The sequence below is a fragment of the Mustelus asterias genome, chromosome 26 (genome assembly GCF_964213995.1).
Source record: "Mustelus asterias chromosome 26, sMusAst1.hap1.1, whole genome shotgun sequence".
NCBI classification, from domain to species: domain Eukaryota; kingdom Metazoa; phylum Chordata; class Chondrichthyes; order Carcharhiniformes; family Triakidae; genus Mustelus; species Mustelus asterias.
The window spans coordinates 4,154,522-4,176,101 of NC_135826.1; the positions used below are offsets into that span (position 1 = coordinate 4,154,522).

The 21,580-nt window shown below is 41.3% G+C and overlaps 2 protein-coding genes across 5 annotated transcripts in view; one reads left to right on the top strand and one right to left on the bottom strand.

The window, feature by feature from the left end:
- The window catches only part of LOC144479428 (large ribosomal subunit protein eL36), a 32,499-nt gene extending 22,213 nt beyond the window's left edge, over window positions 1-10,286 (top strand). For all 3 annotated transcript variants that reach the window (XM_078198080.1, XM_078198078.1, XM_078198079.1), the window contains exons 2-4: window positions 1,333-1,427; window positions 8,644-8,778; window positions 10,157-10,286. In XM_078198080.1, the coding sequence (XP_078054206.1) occupies window positions 1,335-1,427; window positions 8,644-8,778; window positions 10,157-10,246 (318 nt within the window). In that variant the 5' untranslated portion in view covers window positions 1,333-1,334 and the 3' untranslated portion in view covers window positions 10,247-10,286. The remainder of the gene's footprint in view (window positions 1-1,332; window positions 1,428-8,643; window positions 8,779-10,156) is intronic.
- Window positions 10,287-10,405: 119 nt separating this feature from the next.
- lonp1 (lon peptidase 1, mitochondrial) overlaps window positions 10,406-21,580 on the bottom strand; it is a 46,857-nt gene continuing 35,682 nt past the window's right edge. For both annotated transcript variants that reach the window (XM_078198075.1, XM_078198077.1), the window contains 2 exons: window positions 20,741-20,905; window positions 10,406-14,424 (listed from right to left, as the gene is read on the bottom strand). In XM_078198075.1, coding sequence (XP_078054201.1) covers window positions 14,275-14,424; window positions 20,741-20,905 — 315 coding nt within the window. In that variant the 3' untranslated portion in view covers window positions 10,406-14,274. The remainder of the gene's footprint in view (window positions 14,425-20,740; window positions 20,906-21,580) is intronic.

Here is a 21,580-nt window from a genome sequence, read left to right on the forward strand (position 1 = left end):
TTGTGGGAGGTGCTATATAAATGCAAGTTCTGTTTTCAGGTTTGGTTTATTTATTAGTGTCACTAGTAGGCTTACATTAACACTGCAATGAAGTTACTGTGAAAATCCCCTAGTTGCCACATTCTGACACCTGTTCAGGTACACTGAGGGAGAATTTAGCATGGCCAATGAACCTAACCAGCACGTCTTTCGGACAATGGGAGAAAATTGGAGCACCAGGAGGAAACCCACGCAGACACAGGGAGAACGTGCAGACTCCGCACAGACAGTGACCCAAGTCGGGAATCGAACCTGAGTTCCTGGAGCGGTGAGGCAGCAGTGCTAAACACTGTGCCACCATGATATGTAAGGCAGTGAATAAAAATTTGAACTATTGTTTAAAGTCTCCAAATTTGGTTGTGGAGGTATGCCTAAGTGTAGTGCTCTCGTATGTATATGTAAACAGATGGAACTGTTTACATATGTGGTAATATTTTTGCCTGCATGCAATAGTGTGGGCATTACAAAGCTGTTTTGATGTATATAAAACACTAACAGTACTGCTCTCCCTGAACAGAGGTTGCCCAACATTCTGAATATTAGATATACTCTGTTTTTGATTTTGGATGTGATGTAGGGCTGCAAATGATTTTATCCAGCACATTTAGTGTCCAGTTTTGGTTTTGTGTACTGCTAAAATGTGGGGAGACCCAGCAGGATCCCAAAACTTCTGTTTCACATCTTGAGCCAGCTATAATTTCTTGATAGGATTTGCACAATCAATGATGCTGTGGGCAAATAGCGTACACAATACAAACATGGCTTTAGTTTCTAATGGGCAGTGGAATTTTGTGTTGATGATTGGAGTGTGTTCCTATATTGTCTATGGTCCAGAAATAGAAAAATAGTTAGAAAATCAAGCTTGTTTTTATATAGCACATTTCCCCAAACCCAGTATTGCCCATTGAATTACTTTTGAAGTGGAAGCCAGTTTGCTCAGTAAGCAAGTTCAGCACAAAGTCCCACAAAAAGCAATGTTTTGGCTGAGGGATGAATGTTGCCCAGTGCATTGGAGAGCTCACTGTTCTTGTGAGCTTTCATGTTCACCTAAACAGGTAGATATAACATTTATCAGACTGCACCTCTATCAATGCAACACTCCCTCAGTGTTGCATGTAATGTTTACCTATGTTGTGTGCTCTGTAATGGAGTGAGGCTTATATATACAACCCCCTGGCTTATCACACTGAACCCAGCTACTACTGACATTAAAGAAATTGCATTGCATTTTTGAGAGTAATATGTAAATTCTAATGCGTCAACTGCTAAATGTAATTGCCTGGTTCTTTATAGAAATGGCGATCAGGTATCCCATGGCAGTTGGCCTGCGCAAAGGTCACCCTGTAACCAAGAATGAAACCAGCCCAAGGCAGTGCCGTAGAAGAGGGGTGAGTACAATATATCGAGTTAAAGACGCTGTTTGCATTAGTTTAAAAGCCCTTTATTATGAAGTTTTGCCTCTGCTACTGGCATGGTGCAATATAAAATAGACTGGGGCTTATTTTGAGTCTTGAACAAAAGTCAGGAGGTGAGGAAAATAACTTTTTTCTTGATCTTCCATTCAGGAGTGCTGGCATGTTGAGCCGTGCCCAGCTGTCTTGAGTGTCTTGTCCTGAAGTAAATTTTTAAGTTGAGGGTTGGGGTGTTTAGCCAGAGATCTAAAATTGTAACTTTTTTATTTTAAATGATAGCGCGCACAGATTTTTGCTGTACAATGTACAGGCGATAGCAGCAGGACACTTAGAAAATCATAATATTATCAGACAGAGTCAACATAGTTCTGTGGAAGGAAAATGTTTGACAAATTGATTAGACGACTTTTGAGGAAGTTACTAGCAAAGTGGGTAAAGGGAAAGCAATAAATGATGTGTATTTGGATTTTCAAAAGCTGTTTGAGAAGGTTCCATATAAAAGTTTACTTCACAAAATAAAGGCTTATGGTGTTGGGGGCGATATTAGCATGGATAGAAGGCAGGCTAGTGAACAGGAAATACAGTTGGGATAAATAAGTATTTTCAGGATGTAACTGGTGGAGTGCCATAGGGATCAGTGCTGGAGCCTTAACTGTTTATGATTTAGATAATGACTGTGATGAAAGGGCCAAATGTGTAGTTGCTAAATTTACTGATCGCACAAAGATAGGTAAGAGAGTAGGCTGTGAAGCGGACATAAGGAGTCTACAAAGGGATATAGATAGGTTGGATGAATAGGCAAAAGTTTGGCAGATGGAGTATAATAGAAACTAGAAGCAGGGGTAGGCCATTCGGCCCTTCGAGCTTGTTCCGCCTTTCATTTTGATCATGGCTGGTCATCAAATTCAATATCCTGATCTCCTTTCCCTGCCACCCTCTCCCCCCATATCCCTTGATACCTTTAACCCCAAGAGCTATATCTAATTTATTCTTGAAATCAGACCATGTTTTGGCCTCAACTGCATTCTGAGGCAGTGAATTCCACACATTCACCACCCCCTGGGTGAAGAAAGTTCTCACCTTAGTTCTAAAAGGTTTACCCCTTATCCTCAAATTATGACCCCTAGTTCTGGACTCCCCCCACCATTAGGAACATTCTTTCTGAATCTACCCTGGCTAACCTTGTTAGAATTTTATAAGTTTCTGAGATCCCCTCTCACTCTTCTAAACACTAGTGAATATAATCCTAACCGATTTAGCCCCCTCCTCAGATGACAGACCTGCCATCCCAGGAATCAGCCTGGTAAACCTTCTCTGTACTCCCTTGAAAACAAGGACATCCCTCCTCAGATAAGGATACCAAAATTGCACACAATATTCCAGGTGTGGCCTCATCAATGCCTTATACAATTGCAACAAAACATGCCTATCCTTTCGCTATGAAGGCCAACATACCATTTGCTGCCTTTACTGCCTGCTGTACCTGTGCGCTTACTTTCAGTGACTGATGCACAAGGACACCAAGGTTTCGCTGAGTATCCACCTCTCTCAATTTACACCCATTCAAGTAATCTGTCTTCCTATTATTGCTACCAAAGTGGATAACCACATTATACTGCATCTCCCATGCATATGTGCACACACTCAGCCTGTCCAAATCGTGCTGAAGTATTTCTGCATCCTCCTCTCAGTGGACCCTCCCACCCAACTTCGTATTGTCTGCAAATTTGGAGATAATACATTCAGTTCCCTCTTCCAAATCATTAATATATAATGCGAACAGTTGGGGTCCTAGCACAGATTCCTGCAGAACCTTACTAGCCATTGACTGCCAATCAGAAAAAGACCCATTTATGCCAACTCTTTGCTTCCGAACTGCTAACCAGCTTTCCCTTTGGGCGGGATTCTGACTTAGAGGCGTTCAGTCATAATCCCAAGGATGGTAGCTTTGCACCATTGGCTCCTCAGCCAAGCACGTACACCAAATGTCTGAACCTGTGGTTCCTCTTGTACTGAGCAGGATTACTATTGCAACAACACTTTGTAATCATCAGTAGGGTAAAACTAACCATCTCAAGACATTACCTGCAATTCCATGTAGGGTACTTAGATTTCCAAAAGACGTTTGACAGTGTGCCGCAGGATTACTATTGCAACAACACTTTGTAATCATCACCAGAAGGGTACCAAAAGATTGCAAAACAATCTTTGGAATTCTCTGCCCCAAAGGAGCAGAGAATCAAATCAAATATTTGATAGCTTGAGGAACAGAGGGCTATGGGGAAAAGGCACAGAAAAGGAGTTGAGGCTAGTGTAGATCAGCCATGATCATATTGAATGGCAGGGCAGGCTTGAAGGACCTGGTGGCCTACTCCTGCTTCTATTTCTTGAGTTCTTGTGAGATTGGTTCAGTGGCAGGAAACAATGAGTTGCAATCAATGGGTATTTTAGTGACTGAAGGGCTGTTCCAGCATGCTTCTAGTGTTCAGTGCTGGGATAACAGCATTAGAAATAGGAATAGGCCATTCAGCTCCTTGAGCCCGTACCATCATTCAATAAGATTGTGGCTGATCTGATTAGAGCCTCAACTTCACTTTCCTACCTGTACCCAACAATTCTCAATTCCTTTGACAGTCAAAAATCTATCCAACACGGCCTTGAATATATTCAATGACCGAGCCTCCTCCACTCACTTGGGGAAAGAGAATTCCAAACACAAAGAACCCACAGAAAAGAAATTCCTCCTCTTTGTCTTGCACGGGAGACCTCTTATTTTTAAATTGTGCATTGGTACATTGGTGAGACCACATCTGAAGTACTGTGTACAGTATAAATCTCCTTATTTAAGGAAGGATTTATTTGTGATAGTGCAGAAAAGGCTTAGTCAACGGAGTCCTGGGATGAAGGGGTTAGCTTGAGAAAACATTGGACAGGTTGGGCTTGTATCCATTGAAGTTAGAAGAACGAGAGGAGATTGTATTAAAAGATACAAGATCTTGAGGGGACTCGACAAGGTTAATGCTGAGAGGATGTTTCCCCTTGTGGGAGAGATTAGAACTAGCGCACAGAGTTTTAAAATAAGGGGCTGCCCATTTAAAATTGAAGCTAATTTTTTAAATCTCAAAAGGTCATTAGTCTTGAATTCTCTTCCCCAGGGAGCAGCAGAGGCTGGAGGGGGTGTGGGGTGGTGCTAAACAGGGAAGTAATGTTGAGGCAATAATCAGCTGTCATGATCTTATCAAATCATGCAGCAGGCTAACGGGGCCAAGTAGCATACCCCTGCTCCTAATACTTATATAGCTCTGGATTCATCCATGAGAAGAAATATCTTTTCAGTGAACCAAACGTGAGTGCTGGGGGAGTTGCTGGAGTCCATTATCAAGGATTTCATAACTCAGCATTTGGAAGACAGTGGTATAATCAGACAAAGTCAGCATGGATTTACAAAGAGGAAATCGTACTTGACGAATCTATTGGAATTCTTTGAGAATGTAACTAGTAGAGTTGCCAAGGAGAACCAGTGAATGTTTATTTAGACTTTCAGAAGGCTTTTGACAAGGTCTCGCATAACACTACTGAGTAAAGTTAAAGCACATGGAATTGCAGGAAATGTCTTGAGATGGTTAGTTTTACCCTACTGATGATTACAAAGTGTTGTTGCAATAGTAATCCTGCGGCACACTGTCAAATGTCTTTTGGAAATCTAAGTACCCTACATTTAAATAGACTACATATTAGGGATATTTGCAAAGTCTTCCACAGTGCAGACTGCAAAAGAAAATTAGAATATCCACCATTTTTGTTTGCTCTTATAAATTCACTAGTCTCGTTCAGTAGAGGTCCCACATTTACCTTAGCCGCCTGCTTCCTATTTATATATCCATGTAAACTCTTACTGTTTGTTTATTGCTGCAAGTTTTCTCTCAAAATTCATTTTCTCTTTTATGAGCTTTTCAGTCTTTTGCTGCTGAATCCGAAAAACTTCCCAGTCCTCTGGTCTACCCTATCCCTTGCCACTTTGTATATTGTATATCCTGCTTTTCAATAATTTCATCCAAATCTGGTGACGTATCCATTTTGAAGGATGGTAAATACTAATATTCCTCCATCATTGTGCTTATCCCATCCAATATTTCATACTCCTTAACTACAGTGGTTGTTTTGTCGCTTTCTTTTGTGAAAGCAGGCACAAAGAATTCATGAAAAAACAGATCCACATCTTGTACCACTCCTGTTACCTTTTGGTCTCTTTCGCTCTTTATGTATTTATAAAGCATCTTTTGGGTTTTCTTTGGTCTTACTTGCCAATTTTCTGTACACTCTAGGCTTTCTGCAATAGTGAACTTTTGGCACATGTCGAGTTTCTTTTTTACTTTATTCTAACTTCTGCTCTTTAACATCCAGGAGAGTCGATTAGTATGTGTTTCTCACTGCTCTGACATTATTTCCGGTCCACTCTTTATAAATCACATCTCCGCTTAGTAAAATTAATGTTTTCCCCTTGATTTATCTTTATCCTTTTCCATGACTATCGTAAATTAATTATCACCATTGCAAAAATACATTCCCATTAATACCTCGCACAGCTACCTAGATTAATTCTCTAAACTAAGCCCAAGTTGCCTCTTCTGTTGACCCATGCTAAGTACCAGCTAAAAAGCTCTCTTGAATGCATTTTAAGAGATTCTGTGGCCTTTTGCACTGAATTTATTCCAATTAATATTAGGAAAACCAAAATCCCCAACTGTTATTTTAGAACATAGAACAGTACAGCACAGAACAGGCCCTTCGGCCCACGATGTTGTGCCGAGCTTTATCTGAAACCAAGATCAAGCTATCCCACTCCCTCTCATCCTGGTGTGCTCCATGTGCCTATCCAATAACCGCTTAAATGTTCCTAAAGTGTCTGACTCCACTATCACTGCAGGCAGTCCATTCCACACCCCAACCACTCCCTGCGTAAAGAACCTACCTCTGATATCCTTCCTGTATCTCCCACCACGAACCCTATAGTTATGCCCCCTTGTAATAGCTCCATCCACCCAAGGAAATAGTCTTTGAACGTTCACTCTATCTATCCTCTTCATCATTTTATAAACCTCTATTAAGTCTCCCCTCAGCCTCCTCCGCTCCAGAGAGAACAGCCCTAGCTCCCTCAACCTTTCCTCATAAGACCTACCCTCCAAACCAGGCAGCATCCTGGTAAATCTCCTCTGTACTCTTTCCAGCGCTTCCACATCCTTCTTATAGTGAGGTGACCAGAACTGCACACAATATTCCAAATGTGGTCTCACCAAGGTCCTGTACAGTTGCAGCATAACCCCACAGCTCTTAAACTCCAACCCCCTGTTAATAAAAGCTAACACACTTTAGGCCTTCTTCACAGCTCTATCCACTTGAGTGGCAACCTTTAGAGATCTGTGGATATGAACCCCAAGATCTCTCTGTTCCTCCACAGTCTTCAGAACCCTACCTTTGACCCTGTAATCCACATTTAAATTAGTCCTACCAAAATGAATCACCTCACATTTATCAGGGTTAAACTCCATTTGCCATTTTTCAGCCCAGCTTTGTATCCTATCTATGTCTCTTTGCAGCTTACAACAGCCCTCCACCTCATCCACTACTCCACCAATCTTGGTGTCATCAGCAAATTTACTGATCCACCCTTCAGCCCCCTACTCTAAGTCATTAATAAAAATCACAAAGAGCAGAGGACCAAGCACTGATCCCTGCGTCACTCCGCTAGCAACCTGCCTCCAATCCGAAAATTTTCCATCGACCACCACCCTCTGTCTTCGATCAGACAGCCAGTTACCTATCCAATCGGCCAACTTTCCTTCTATCCCACACCTCCTCGCTTTCATCATAAGCCGACCATGGGGGACCTTATCAAACGCCTTACCAAAATCCATGTATATGACATCAACTGCCCTACCTTCATCAACACACTTAGTTACCTCCTCAAAAAATTCTATCAAATTTGTGAGGCACGACTTGCCCTTCACGAATCCGTGCTGACTATCCCGGATTAATCCGCATCTTTCTAAATGGTCGTAAATCCCATCTCTAAGGACCTTTTCCATCAATTTACCAACCACCGAAGTAAGACTAACCGGTCTATAATTACCAGGGTCATTTCTATTCCCTTTCTTAAACAGAGGAACAACATTCGCCATTCTCCAGTCCTCTGGCACCATCCCCGTGGACAGCGAGGACCCAAAGATCAAAGCCAAAGGATCTGCAATCTCATCCCTTGCCTCCCAAAGAATCCTAGGATATATTTCATCAGGCCCAGGGGACTTATCGACCTTCAGTTTATTCAAAACTGCCAGGACATCCTCCCTCCGAACATCTATTTCCTCCAGCCTATTAGCCTGTAACACCTTCTCTTCCTCAAAAACATGGCCCCTCTCCTTGGTGAACGCTGAAGAAAAGTATTCATTATTTTAGCCCTTTTGTTTTTAACACTTCTCAGCAACTTGTCTGCATGTTTGTTCTTCTTTTTCCCTCTGACTGCTTGAGGATTTATCGAACACTCCCAGCAGTGTGATTGTCACTTGTTGTTCAATTCAAGCCATATGGTTTAATTCAATGTTCCGTCTGACGCATCACTCCGTCTCACACTGTTTGTTCCTTTAATGTGTTTCCCCCACCCCCTTTCCCATTTTCACTCAATTCTTTGCATTGAAGTGTGTAAACATATGCACAATTAATCACAAATCATTTCTCTATTTCCTAGCCTTTATTTCCTTGATGTTCCTTTTTCGCTTATTGATTTTTCTGCTTTCTGTTTCCAGTTTGACATCACTTCCTTCTGAATCCAAGATCAGGTTCTGCTAGTTTAACTCTCCACAATATCACAAGCAAACTTTACCACCAAGATATTAGTCCTGGGCCTGTCAAAGTGCAATCCATCTAGCTTGTATAGATCCTTCCTACCTCAAAATGATTCCTATGCCACAGAAATATTAAACTGCTCTGTCGTGGACCATCCCTCCAGCCCCACATTCAACCGTGCTATCCTCCTATTTCTGCTCTCATTAACACATGACACAAGGTCCAATCTGAAGAATACTGCCCTGTTTTTAGTGGACATCTGGAATTGTGATTGAACATTTGTTATTGGGAGCTCTTGAGATCCTGAGTTTTCTTTTAATTCTTGGTTTGGTTATCTTTTTTATTTCCTCAGCGTCTAACCAAGCACACCAAGTTTGTCAGAGATCTGATCCGTGAGGTTTGTGGTTTTGCTCCCTACGAAAGGCGTGCAATGGAATTGTTGAAGGTTTCTAAAGACAAGCGTGCACTCAAGTTTATCAAAAAGAGAGTAAGTAACAAATTTTAGTGCCAGACATCTATTGCATGTGTTCAGGTCTTGTGCACAAATAACTGAACAGTTTCAAAAGTTTTTAGAGTGGGCAGACTGCCTGTCAGGACAAATGGTGATAGTTTAATAGATTCTTATTGTTGCTGCTTGCCTTGCAGTTACTCATTATCCTATGTAGTAAAATGGCAATATAAACTCAAATTGTAATAATTTTCTGTGAAGCGCATCAAATCTTCTCAGATGAAGGCATGTCAATGTTGTTTGACAGCTCAGAACAGAGATTTGTGGAATATGGGAGATGCATCCTGCATATATTTTTTAAAAAGTACTGTATAAAGGAAATGTCGTAAGAAGTTTAACAACACCAGGTTAAAGTCCAACAGGTTTATTTGGTAGCAAAAGCCACACAAGCTTTCGAGGCTCTGAGCCCCTTCTTCAGGTGAGTGGGAATTCTGTTCACAAACAGAACTTATAAGACACAGACTCAATTTACATGAATAATGGTTGGAATGCGAATACTTACAACTAATCCAGTCTTTAAGAAACAAAACAATGGGAGTGGAGAGAGCATCAAGACAGGCTAAAAAGATGTGTATTGTCTCCAGACAAGACAGCCAGTGAAACTCTGCAGGTCCACGCAACTGTGGGAGTTACAAATAGTGTGACATAAATTCTGATTCTAGGATCGCATGATAAAGACTCAGGAGGAAAAAAGCAGAAATACTTATGTGAAATAGTGTGACATAAACCCAATATCCCGGTTGAGGCCGTCCTTGTGTGTGCGGAACCTGGCTATCAGTTTCTGCTCCGCGACTCTGCGCTGTCGTGTGTCGCGAAGGCCGCCTTGGAGAAGATTTGCATAAAGGAAATGTCCCATGAGTTGCGAGTGGGCTGAGCTGCATAGACTTGCATGTAAAGTTAGTGAAATACAAAAATTCAGAATAATTGGTTGATGAAATTATTCATAATTTAGGCTCCTTAGACAGCACCTTCCAAATCTATGAGCACTACTGTCTGGAAGGACAAGGACAGCATACATGGGAACACCATCACCATCCTGACTTGGAAATATATCACCGTTCCTTCACTGTCACTGCATCAAAATCCTACAACACCCTAACAGCACAGTGGGTGTACCTACATTACAGGCAGTGGCGTAAGAGAGCTATCTTCTCTAGGGAAATTAAGAATGGGCAGTTAATGCTGGCCTACCCAGTAAAGCCCACATCCCTTGAATGAATAAAAAATACCTTTACATGTAAGGGGCTAGAAATCTGCATCTGTTGTGTACTCAGTATAATTGGAGAACAGTTATAAATTACATGATTTCTCTGCTATTAAGTGCAGCTCAATACTAACTGGTGTTCATTCTTTCCAGGTTGGCACTCACATCCGTGCAAAGAGGAAGAGAGAAGAACTCAGCAATGTGCTGGCAGCAATGAGAAAGGCAGCTGCGAAGAAAGATTAATCTGTACAAAGTTCCTACTATTAAAGTTATTTCAAAATTATCTGCTGTGCTTGGACTTGATTTAGTCTATTGAACTTCATGTTCCATGGAACCATAGATTGAGAATAGTAGAAAGCTTAAGGATTGAGGTGAATTGGCTATGCTAAATTGCTCCCTAGTGTCTGAAGATGTGTAGATTAGCCTTGGCAAATGGACGTGGTTACAGTTTAAGGTTGGAGTAAGATGTTCTTTGATGGACCAAATGGACTCTTGCACGGTAGTGTCAAGGTTCGTTTTTCAGAAACCCTTATGTACTTGATGCAAGAGCAAGACACTGATCTATAAAGAAAATGATATGGAGATGTGCTTAATGCTCCCTCCACCTACATTGTCTGTATCTTTAAGATCTGGTTGGCTGTAGGGATTTGCATTCTAATCAGTATTCTGTAACTTGATTTTGTGTCTCTGTGCCCTGTTTGAGAGCACATTTCCACTCCATCTGACGAAGGAGCAGCGCTCCGAAAGCTAATGGTATTTGCTACCAAATAAACCTGTTGGACTTTAACCTGGTGTTGTTAAAACTCTCACGATAAAGAAAACCCAGTCCTTTATTTTCAAGCAAGTACAAGCTTTTTGGAGAATCGCTTTTCTAACTCAGCACAGTGTTCTGAGTCTAGCCAAGCGATACTTTAATGGGGGAAAGTTCCTCCCTTTATACTATTTTTACAGCAGTTAGTCACGTACACTGTTACTTCATCCAAATCACATGCAAGAGTAAAATAAAGACAGTATGAGAAAAACCATATGTTGAAAACCCACCCCCTATTGCCATCGAAACTGCACGTCCACCATTGTTCGAGTGTGAGATAGCAACCGTTTCCTATATATCTTGGGACACTACTTTGTACATAAAGCGAATGTTATTTCCCTCAAACAAGGACACATTAGCAGAGTCCAGTCTAGACCGGTCTGTTCGAGCAGGAGTTTATCTACAAGGTCAGGAGCAGTTCAGAATAGGGAATATGTGCTGATTGTTCACAAATTGTTCAAACCAACAAGATGTAGTTAAGTTTTTCAAATGGCCAAGATCACAGGAAATTCATGGGATGTTAACCCCTTAACATCTCAGTCGGGATTCTGTGATTTCACAGAAACCAGCAAAGGGGGATCAGAAAGCAACAAAGATTGTAAGAGCTCTTTCCATCCATCCATGATGAGAATTGGGCCAAATGTATTTCAGTTTTTTGTGCTGCTGTCATTTTTATTTGAGCAGTTCTGATATTCACCTGGTCTGTTCTTTCCTTGTACTATCACAAACATTCTTTTACAATTGTATATAAAAATGAGTAACTAAATTACCCTTAGAAGCAGAGACAGCAAAACTTACTTTAATTCTAGGATCTGATAGAACCCTTGAATGTAGGCCAAAAGAGGCTGCTGCAGGGGTAGCGAATGTGATGATTGATTTTTTTCCCCTAAAATTTTCCATATTCTGGAGGTCCCAGTGTATTGGAAGTTAATGAAAATGAGTTAACTCCATAAGCCCTCATCCTGTTTATGGTTGAGGAAGCAAAATAGGAAAATGTGGGAGATTTTCAAGTTGAACCTGTTGAAGCATACAAAATTCCAAAAAGGATTGACTAGGTAGGTTATTTCCCTGGTTGGGCCATCATAGAACACATTTCTCAAGGTAAGGGACTAATCGTGTATATTAGAGATTGAGAAATTTGAAAGGGTTATGGATGTTCCATTGTTGAATACAATCAAGGCTGAGAGATTATTGGTCTCCGAATCAATTGATATGGGGAATGGGTGAGAAAGTGAAGTTGAAATCAAAGATCAGCTGTGATATTGAATAGCAGAACTGGTTTGACAACCTGTATGGTCTAGTCTTATGTTTTTGGTTTGTTTTAAGGATAGGAAGCAAAGTAGGGTAAAGCAGGCATTTGAAGCTGCAAGAATCGATGCTGGGTTTCAACCATTTACAATTTCTAACAATCTGTGAAGGGACACACTGCAGTGATAGAAACATTGCATGAGAGGACAACAAAGACATCGTAAATGTTGATTTTCAGAAAGATATGAGTAACAGCATACAGATACAGCAAGGCAAATTGTATATTGGTCTTTATGGAAATAGATGTAGTTACCCTATCTGAAGAATCAAAAACACAGGAGCACAGTTTGAAGACTGGCTGATCATTTAGGACTGAGATGGGAAATATATCTTCACTTGAGTTGTGAATCTTTGGAATTCTCTAAGAGTTGAAACAAAAGGTCAGTCATGATCCTACTGAATGGCTCGCAAAGGGCAAGTAATAATTAAGCCAGTCTATGCAATTGTCAGCAACAGATTAGGAGATGCTGGCATTGGATTGGGATGGGCACAGTAAGAAGTCTCAACACCAGATTAAAGTCCAACAGGTTTATTTGGTAGCATGAGTGTTCAGAGCGCTGCTGGTGAAGAAGCGGCATTCCGAAAGCTTGTGCTACCAAATAAGCCTATTGGACTTTAACCTGGTGTTGCAAGACTTCTTACTAACAGATGTTTAACCAAAATCTGTTTAATTCATATAAACAGTTGAGAAAGTTAGAACAATTGATTAAACAAATGCACCTCAAATAAAAATTTTGTTCTAAAACTGACCAAACTTGGAAGGGACCAAATGAAGGCACTTCTGAGGGAGAGCAAAACTACATGATGTCAACAGAAAAGATTAAGTTTAATTTTTGAAATTCTTTTAATGGATTTCAACAGTGTCACAGGTTTGCTGTTAGGTGGAAAATCCTGTAACAAAATTAACTGATTGCATGAAATTGTAAAGTGAATGGCTAGTGAGAAACAAAATAGCATTCATATTTTGAACCATGAAGTTAGAAATATATAGAAACTTGACTTCAAAATCTTCCAAGGAAATAATTAAACTTTAAAATTCAACTGGAAGTTACCAGTTCCCCATAAGAGGTGTGGTATTAAAAAGTCTTGACCTTCAATTGCAATAATTTTACAAATATGTACCTGTTCTCCCAGCTTCCTTTAATAGAAGCATTTTGATGGCAGAAACATGACTGCATGGAAAATTGGCAAAAGCTAGACCTGCAGTTTCAGCTGTGGGAGTACTAGGCAGCGTATGACAACCAATACAAATTTATACCCATCTGAAAGATGGCAAGTTGAAACTATTGCTATCCACTTACTAATACAAGAAACATTGTTGCTGCAAGGATATCCATTAATGGGAAAACATGATGGTGAAAAGTGCAAAGAAAAACTTACATACTTGTTCTCATGTCTTTCACTTACACGTGGAATTTCTAAGAGTACATATATGTGACTGTTAGTAACTTCAGTGGAAATCTTGTTCAGGTCTTGTAGCACAAGTCTTGAAATTGCTGGAATCTATCCAAGTGGAAATTGAAATCAAACCAAACTATTTTACCTGTACTGAATCATGCCGGGATAGGGCTACAGATGCCAGACATGCACTTCCATATTAGTGCGTGTCCATAGTCCATACAAGGCCAGCAGTTTGGAAGGGATCTCAGCTAAAATTCAGCCTGCTTGCAATCACCTATTGGTACAGGTCAGTAAATCACAATATAATTTCTGCTTTAATATTCTGTAGTGCCACAGCGAAGTATAATGCCTAAGCTGTTGCCGCAGCTAACTTGGCACAAATCAGATTTAGAATTTAGAGCCTTGCTGGTGATCACCCCATCTGACAGTTGATTTATTTAAAGTAACCAATAGATGACAATTGGATCAAGCTTTGATGATTTCAATAGATTCTAGAATTACTTAATGTTTATTTAAATCAACATTGATCAATTTGACTGAGAATATGATGCCAGGATTGGTTACAATACTATTTCAGTAAAATGACCAAATATATTTGATCAGATGTTCTCCATTGGCTTTGCGGTTGCAAAGACTGCAGCACTGATACAGTTCCTCCAGGGCTGGCACATTGCATCTGATTCTGCGTCTACAGAATGTACTTCTCAGAAATGTGTTGTGGTCAGTTCTATTATTTGTCCGCTGCTCAATTTCATTTATCTGGAAACACTGTACTGTACACATCCTGGTAATGTTCAACAAAATGCGCTTCAAGACCCTCTGAAATAAAATTTGGTAGATCGCAAAAGTCCTTTTTGTTTTCCATTGGTAAAATGATGCAGTCGACACCAGCTCGTTTTGCCTATAAAATAAAATATGGTTGCATTTAAATCTCTTCCGAAGCGAAATTGTTGTATTGACGTTGTTAAACTTTCAGGTTTCATTAAGAAAATACCCATCAGGATGTCAGGGAGAATAAAATAGTTTCATCTTAACAAGCAAGAAACAAGAATTGAAATGGGTTTTCCATCATGTAAAAGACTGATCATGGAACATGGGCATTCAGAGCAGAAGTAGGCAAATTTGAGCCTGCTCCGCCAGTCAATCAGATCATGAATGATCTCTCCCTGGTCTCAAATCCACCTTCCCACTTGTTCCCCATATCCCTTTAACCTGCCTTTTATTAGAAATCTATCTCCTTGAACTGGTTCAACGATTCAAACTCCACGACGCTATGGGGCAGCGAGTTCCACAAATTCCCTACTCTGCGAGAAGTAATTCCTCCTCATCTCAGTTTTAAATCTACTACCTCTCAACCCATACCTGTGACCTCTTGTTCGAGACTGCTCCATAAGAGGAAACATTTGGTCTACATTTACTTTATCAATCCCTTTTAAAATTTTATATACCTCGACCAGATCCCCTCTCATCCTTCTAAACTCCAGTAAATATAAGCACAAACTTTAACCTCTCCTCATATGTCAACCCTTTCACCCCCGGAATCAATCTGGTGAACCTCCTCTGAACTGCCATCACATCCTTCCTCAAATAAGGAGACCAAAACTGGGCACAATACTCCAAATGTGATCTGACCAGCACCCAATGCAATTGCAACAACACTTCTCTACTTTTATACTCCAGAACTTTTGCAATAAATGCCAACATCTCATTTGCTTTTTTTATTACATGCTACACCTGCATACAGATTTCCTGCAATTCATGAACATATGGACATCCAGATTCCTCTGCCTGGACACATTTTGAATCTGCTTTCCATTTGGGTAATAATTTGCATATTTTTTCTGCCAAAATGGATAACCTCACACTTATCCACATTAACTCCATCTGTCAAATTTTGATCCATTCTCCTAGCCTATTTATATCCATCTGTAAAATCTTTAAATCCTCTTCACTGGCTGCTTTCCCACCTATTTCAGTATCATCCGCAAATTTTACTATGTTACACTCTGTCCCTACATGCAGATCATTTATATAGATTGTAAACAGTTGAGGTCAGAGGACTGATCCCTGCGGCACCCTGTAAGTTACATTTTGCCAGCCAGAGAAAGACTCATTTATCCTGACCTTCTGCTTTCTGTCAGTCAGCCAATTCTCAATCCAACCTAGCACTCTACCCCCAATTCCCTGCGTTCTAATCTTCTGGATTGGTCTTTTATACAGCACCTAGTCAAACGCCTTCTCGAATTCTAGATATACCATATCCACAGTTCCCCATTATCTACCTTGTTGATTATGTCCTCAAAGAACTCAAGCAAGTTTGTTGAACATAACTTACCCTTCATAAAACCTTGCTGACAATGGTGGATTGAGCTTTGTCTTTCCAAATGCTCAGTTATCTCCTCATAGAGTCATAGAGGTTTACAGCATGGAAACAGGCCCTTCGGCCCAACTTCTCCATGCTGCCCTTTTTTTTGTTAAAACCTCTAAACTAATCCCAATTGCCCACACTTGGCCCATATCCCTCTATACCCATCGTACCCATGTAACTATCTAAATGCTTTTTAAAATATAAAATTGTACCCGCCTCTACTACTACCTCTGGCAGCTTGTTCCAGACACACCACCCTCTGTGAAAAAATTGCCCCTCTGGACGCTTTTGTATCTCTCCCCTCTCACCTTAAACCTATGCCCTCTAGTTTTAGACTCCCCTACCTTTGGGAAAAGATATTGACTATCTACCTTGTCTATGCCCCTCATTATTTTATAGACCTCTATAAAGTCATCCCTTAGCCTCCTACGCTCCAGAGAAAAATGTCCCAGTCTATTCAGCCTCTCCTTGTAACTCAATCCATCAAGTCCCGGTAGCATCCTAGTAAATCTTTTCTGCACTCTTTCTAGTTTGATAATATCCTTTCTTGACAGAAGCCAGAGGGTGGTTGTAGAGAGTTGTTTTTCAAACTGGAGGCCTGTGACCAGCGGTGTGCCTCAGGGATCAGTGCTGGGCCCACTGTTATTTGTCATTTATATTAATGATTTGGATGAGAATTATAGGGGGCATGGTTAGTAAGTTTGCAGATGACACCAAGATTGGTGGCATGGTGGACAGTGAGGAAGGTTATCTCCAATTGCAGCAGGATCTTTCTATAATAGGGAAGGGTAGGGGGTTTTAGTTAAATCAGGCAGCATGGTCGGTACAGGCTTGGAGGGCCGAAGGTCCTGTTCTTGTGCTGTAATTTTCTTTGTTCTTTAGGTGACCAGAATTACACACAGTATTCCAAGTGTGGCCTTACCAATGTCTTGTACAACTTTAACAAGATGTCCCAACTCCTGTATTCAATGTTCTGACCGATGAAACCAAGCATGCCGAATGCCTTCTTCACCACTCTGTCCACCTGTGACTCCACTTTCAAGGAGCTATGAACATGTACCCCTCGATCTCTTTGTTCTGTAACTCTCCCCAACGCCCTACCATTAACTGAGTAAGTCCTGCCCTGGTTCAATCTACCAAAACGCATCACCTCGCATTTGTCTAAATTAAACTCCATCTGCCATTCGTCAGCCCACTGACCCAATTGATCAAGATCCCGCTGCAATTGGAGATAACCTTCCTCACTGTCCACCATGCCATCAATCTTGGTGTCATCTGCAAACTTACTAACCACGCCCCCTATATTCTCATCCAAATCATTAATATAAATAACAAATAACAGTGGGCCCAGCACTGATCCCCGAGGCACACCGCTGGTCACAGGCCTCCAGTTTGAAAAACAACTCTCTACAACCACCCTCTGGCTTCTGTCAAGAAGCCAATTTTGTATCCATTTAGATACCTCACCCTGGATCCCGTGAGATTTAACTTTATGCAACAACCTACCATGGGGTACCTTGTCAAAGGCCTTGCTAAAGCCCATGTAGACAACATCAACTGCACTGCCCTCATCTACCTTCTTGGTTACCCCTTCAAAAAACTCAATCAAATTTGTGAGACATGATTTTCCACTCACAAAGCCATGCTGACTGTCCCTAATCAGTCCTTGCATCTTTAAATGCCTGTAGATCCTGCCTCTCAAAATACCTTCCAACAATTTTCCCACCACAGATGTGAGGCTCACTGGCCTGTAGTTCCCAGGCTTTTCCCTGCAGCCCATTTTAAACAAAGGCACAACATTTGCCACTCTCCAATCTTCAGACACCTCACCCGTGACTATCAATGATTCAAATATCTCGGCTAGGGGACCCGCAATTTCCTCCCTTGCCTCCCACAACGTCCTGGGATATACCTCACCAGGCCACGCAGATTTATCTACCTTGATGTGCTTTAAGACTTCCAGCACCACCTTCTCTGTAATATGTACACTCCCCAAGACATCAATATTTATTTCCCCAAGTTCCCTAACATCCATGCTTTTCTCAACAGTAAATACTGATGAGAAATATTCATTTAGGATCTCACCCATCTCTTGTGGATCCCCACATTGGTGACCTTGTTGATCCTTTAGAGGCCCTACTCTCTCCCTTGTTACTCTTTTGCCCTTTATGTATTTGTAGAAGCTCTTTGGATTCTCCTTTGCCTTATCTGCCAAAACAATTTCATGTCCCCTTTTTGCCCTCCTGATTTCTCTCTTAACTCTACTCCTACACCCCCTATACTCTCAAGGGATTCACTTGATCCCAGCTGCCTATGCACGTCATGTGCCTCTTTCTTCTTCATGACCAGGGCCTCAATATCCCGAGGCATCCAGGGTTCCCAACTTCTGCCAGCCTTGCCCTTCACTCAGAGGAATGTTTTTACCCTGAACTCTGGTTAACACACTTTTGAAAGCCTCCCATTTACCAGACGTCCCTTTTCCTTCCCACAGACTCCGCCAATTAACGCTTGAAAGTTCCTGCCTGATACCATCAAAATTGGCCTTGCCCCAATTTAGAATTTTAACCTTTGGGACAGACCTAGCATTCTCTATAGCTATCTTAAAACTAATAGAATTACGGTCACTGGTCCAAAAGTGATCCCTCACTAACACTTCTGTCACCTGCCCTTCCTTATTTCCCAAGAGGGGGTCAAGTTTTGCCCCCTCTCTAGTCGGGCCATCCACATACTGAACGATAAATTCCTCCTGAATACACTCAAATTCCTCTCCATCCAACCCTCTAATACTATGGCTGTCCCAGTCAATGTTGGGAAAATTAAATCTCTGACTATTACCACCCTATTTTTCTTGGAGCTATCTGTAATCTTCTTACATATTTGCTCCTCAATTTCCCGCTGACCATTTGGGGGCCTATAGTACAACCCTATCAATGTGATTTCCCCCCTCTTATTTCTCAGTTCTACTCATATAGACTCAGTGGCCGAACCCTCGGATATATCCCCTCTCAGTACGGCTGTGATGCTTTCCCTAATCAAAAGTGCAACTCCCCCTCATCTCTTACCTCCTGTTCTATCTTTCCTATACCAACTGTACCCTGGAACATGAAGAACAAAGAACAGTACAGCACAGGAAACAGGCCCTTCGGCCTTCCAAGCCTGTGCCGCTCATTGATCCAACTAGACGATTCGTTTGTATCCCTCCATTCCCAGAATGCTCATGTGACTATCCAAGTAAGTCTTAAACGATGCCAGCGTGTCTGCCTCCACCACCCTACTTGGCAGCGCATTCCAGGCCCCCACCACTCTGTGTAAAAAACGTCCAGTAAACTGCCAGTCCCGTCCCTCCCTTAGTCATGTTTCAGTAATTGCTATAATATCCCAGTCCCATGTACCCATTAATGCCCTGAGTTCATCTGCCTTGCCCGTCAGCCCTCTTGCATTGAAATAAATGCAGTTTAATCTGGACTTCCCTTGCTCTCTGTCTTGCTTTTGCCTGATCTGTCTGGTACTAGGATTACTGTAAAGAAGTCTCACAACACCAGGTTAAAGTCCAACAGGTTTATTTGGTAGCAAATAGTATTTGCTACCAAATAAACCTGTTGGACTTTAACCTGGTGTTGTGAGACTTCTTACTGTGTTCACCCCAGTCCAACGCCGGCATCTCCACATCATGACTAGGATTACTGACACTGTCTTTACTAATTAATGTGCTCTCTTTAACTTCTGTGCTGTCCTCAAACTTCTCTTCTGTCCCCCTACTGCTTTGGATCCCATCCCCCTGCCAAACTAGTTTAAATCCTCCCGAGGGGCTCTAGCAAATCTCCCCGCCAGGATGTTAGTCCCCCTCCAGTTCAAATGTAACCCATCCCTCTTGAACAGATCAGCCCTTCCCCAGAAAATATCCCAATGATCCAAAAATCTAAATCCCTGCCTCCTGCACCAGCTCTCAAGCCAGGCATTCATCTGCCTAATCCTCCTGTTCCTACTCTCACTAGCACGTGATACCGGTAGTAGTCCTGAAATTACTACCTTCAAGGTCCTGCACGTTAACCTTCTGCCTAACTCTCTATATTCACATTTCAGGACCTCATCCCTTTTCCTACCTATATTGTTGGTACCAATATGTACAACGACCTCTGGCTGCTCACCCTCCCCCTTAAGAATGTCCTGCAATCGCTCAGAGACGTCCTTGACCCTGGCACCAGGGAGGCAACACATCATCCTGGAGTATCGATTGCGGCCACAGAAACGCCCGTCTGTGCCTCTAACTTGCGAGTCCCCTATTACTACTCCTCAAATGATTAATTCCAGCAACTTGCCCACCACAGAAGTCAAGCTAACCGATCTATAGTTTACTACTCTTTGCTCCTCTCTCTTTGAATAGGGGCATCACATTAGCATGTTTCCAATCCACCAGGACCTTACCAGAATCCAAGGAATTTTGAAATATCACAAAGAGATAGTTGTCCTGATAGCATCCACTATCTCTGCTGCCACCTCTTTTAATACCCTAGGGTGCAGGCCATCAGGTCCCAGGCATCCTTTATCTGCCTTTAATCCCATTAGTTTATTCAATACCTTCTCCCTAGTGATGGTTATTGCACCTCTGCATTAACTACAGTTTTTGGAAAATCTTCATTATGGGCAAAGTTTAAGCTCAAGCAGTAAGTGTTAAAATGGACTAAGAATTGAATAATTCCTATTTTTTGGCCTTTGTATTATTCTATTGTTTACTGCAAGCCTGATTTTTTAAAGGAAAAGAGCACTTCAAAAACAGGACTTTGGTTTTCTGCGCGCAGTTATATCTCCTTATTAAATCTACTCTTCCAGAAGCTTCACGGTAACTTACAGCAATGGTCTTCTCCTTAATTCCACCAACAGGCAGGATTTTTCCAGTAAGTGATACCTCTCCAGTCATAGCTAAGTTTTGCCGTGCAGGTCGATCCATTGCTAGAGAAAGGAGTGCAGTTACAATTGTACAGCCTGCACTCGGACCGTCCTTCGGTGTAGCACCCTAGAGAAAGTAATTCAAGCAATCAGAATATTTAAACAGCCTCCACATTACTGACTCATTGAGAGTTCCTGCATTTATTAAATTCAATTTTCATCTGTGATACAGAATAAAGTGGGGAAATGCATAAAGCTGCTCACATCACAAATTGCACATCTTGCCTCTCATCATTTGGGTAAAAACATCATTGGGCAAAAGAGGGATGTTGCTACAGTTGGTTGCTGTGACTCACTAATGTAACATGGAAATGACACCTGGCTTACATAACTCTGCATTAATAGGGGAATGACAAATACTTAGCCACACTGATTGTATATACCCAAAGGAGTGCTATGAATCTACAGTAATATATGCATTTACTACAGAGCTACTGTATGGTGTGCATGTTCAATGCAGAACTGTGTATATATTCATGATATACATATGCATTTAATAGAATTATACAATGAAACACAAACTGAACAGTGCTGACTATATAGTTATGTATATTTAGTATAAGTGAAGATTAATTTGTTTTGAAATCAAGTTGATATTGCCAATTCAGTTCTTTATATAAAATATTCAATGGTTAAAACCATACCAGAAGACAGTCGCTATGAAGTTATGAAGAAATTCACGATGCAGGGAGTTAGGAGGTACAGAGTGTGGGGAGGGGAGAATTAATACAGTACAGTTGCA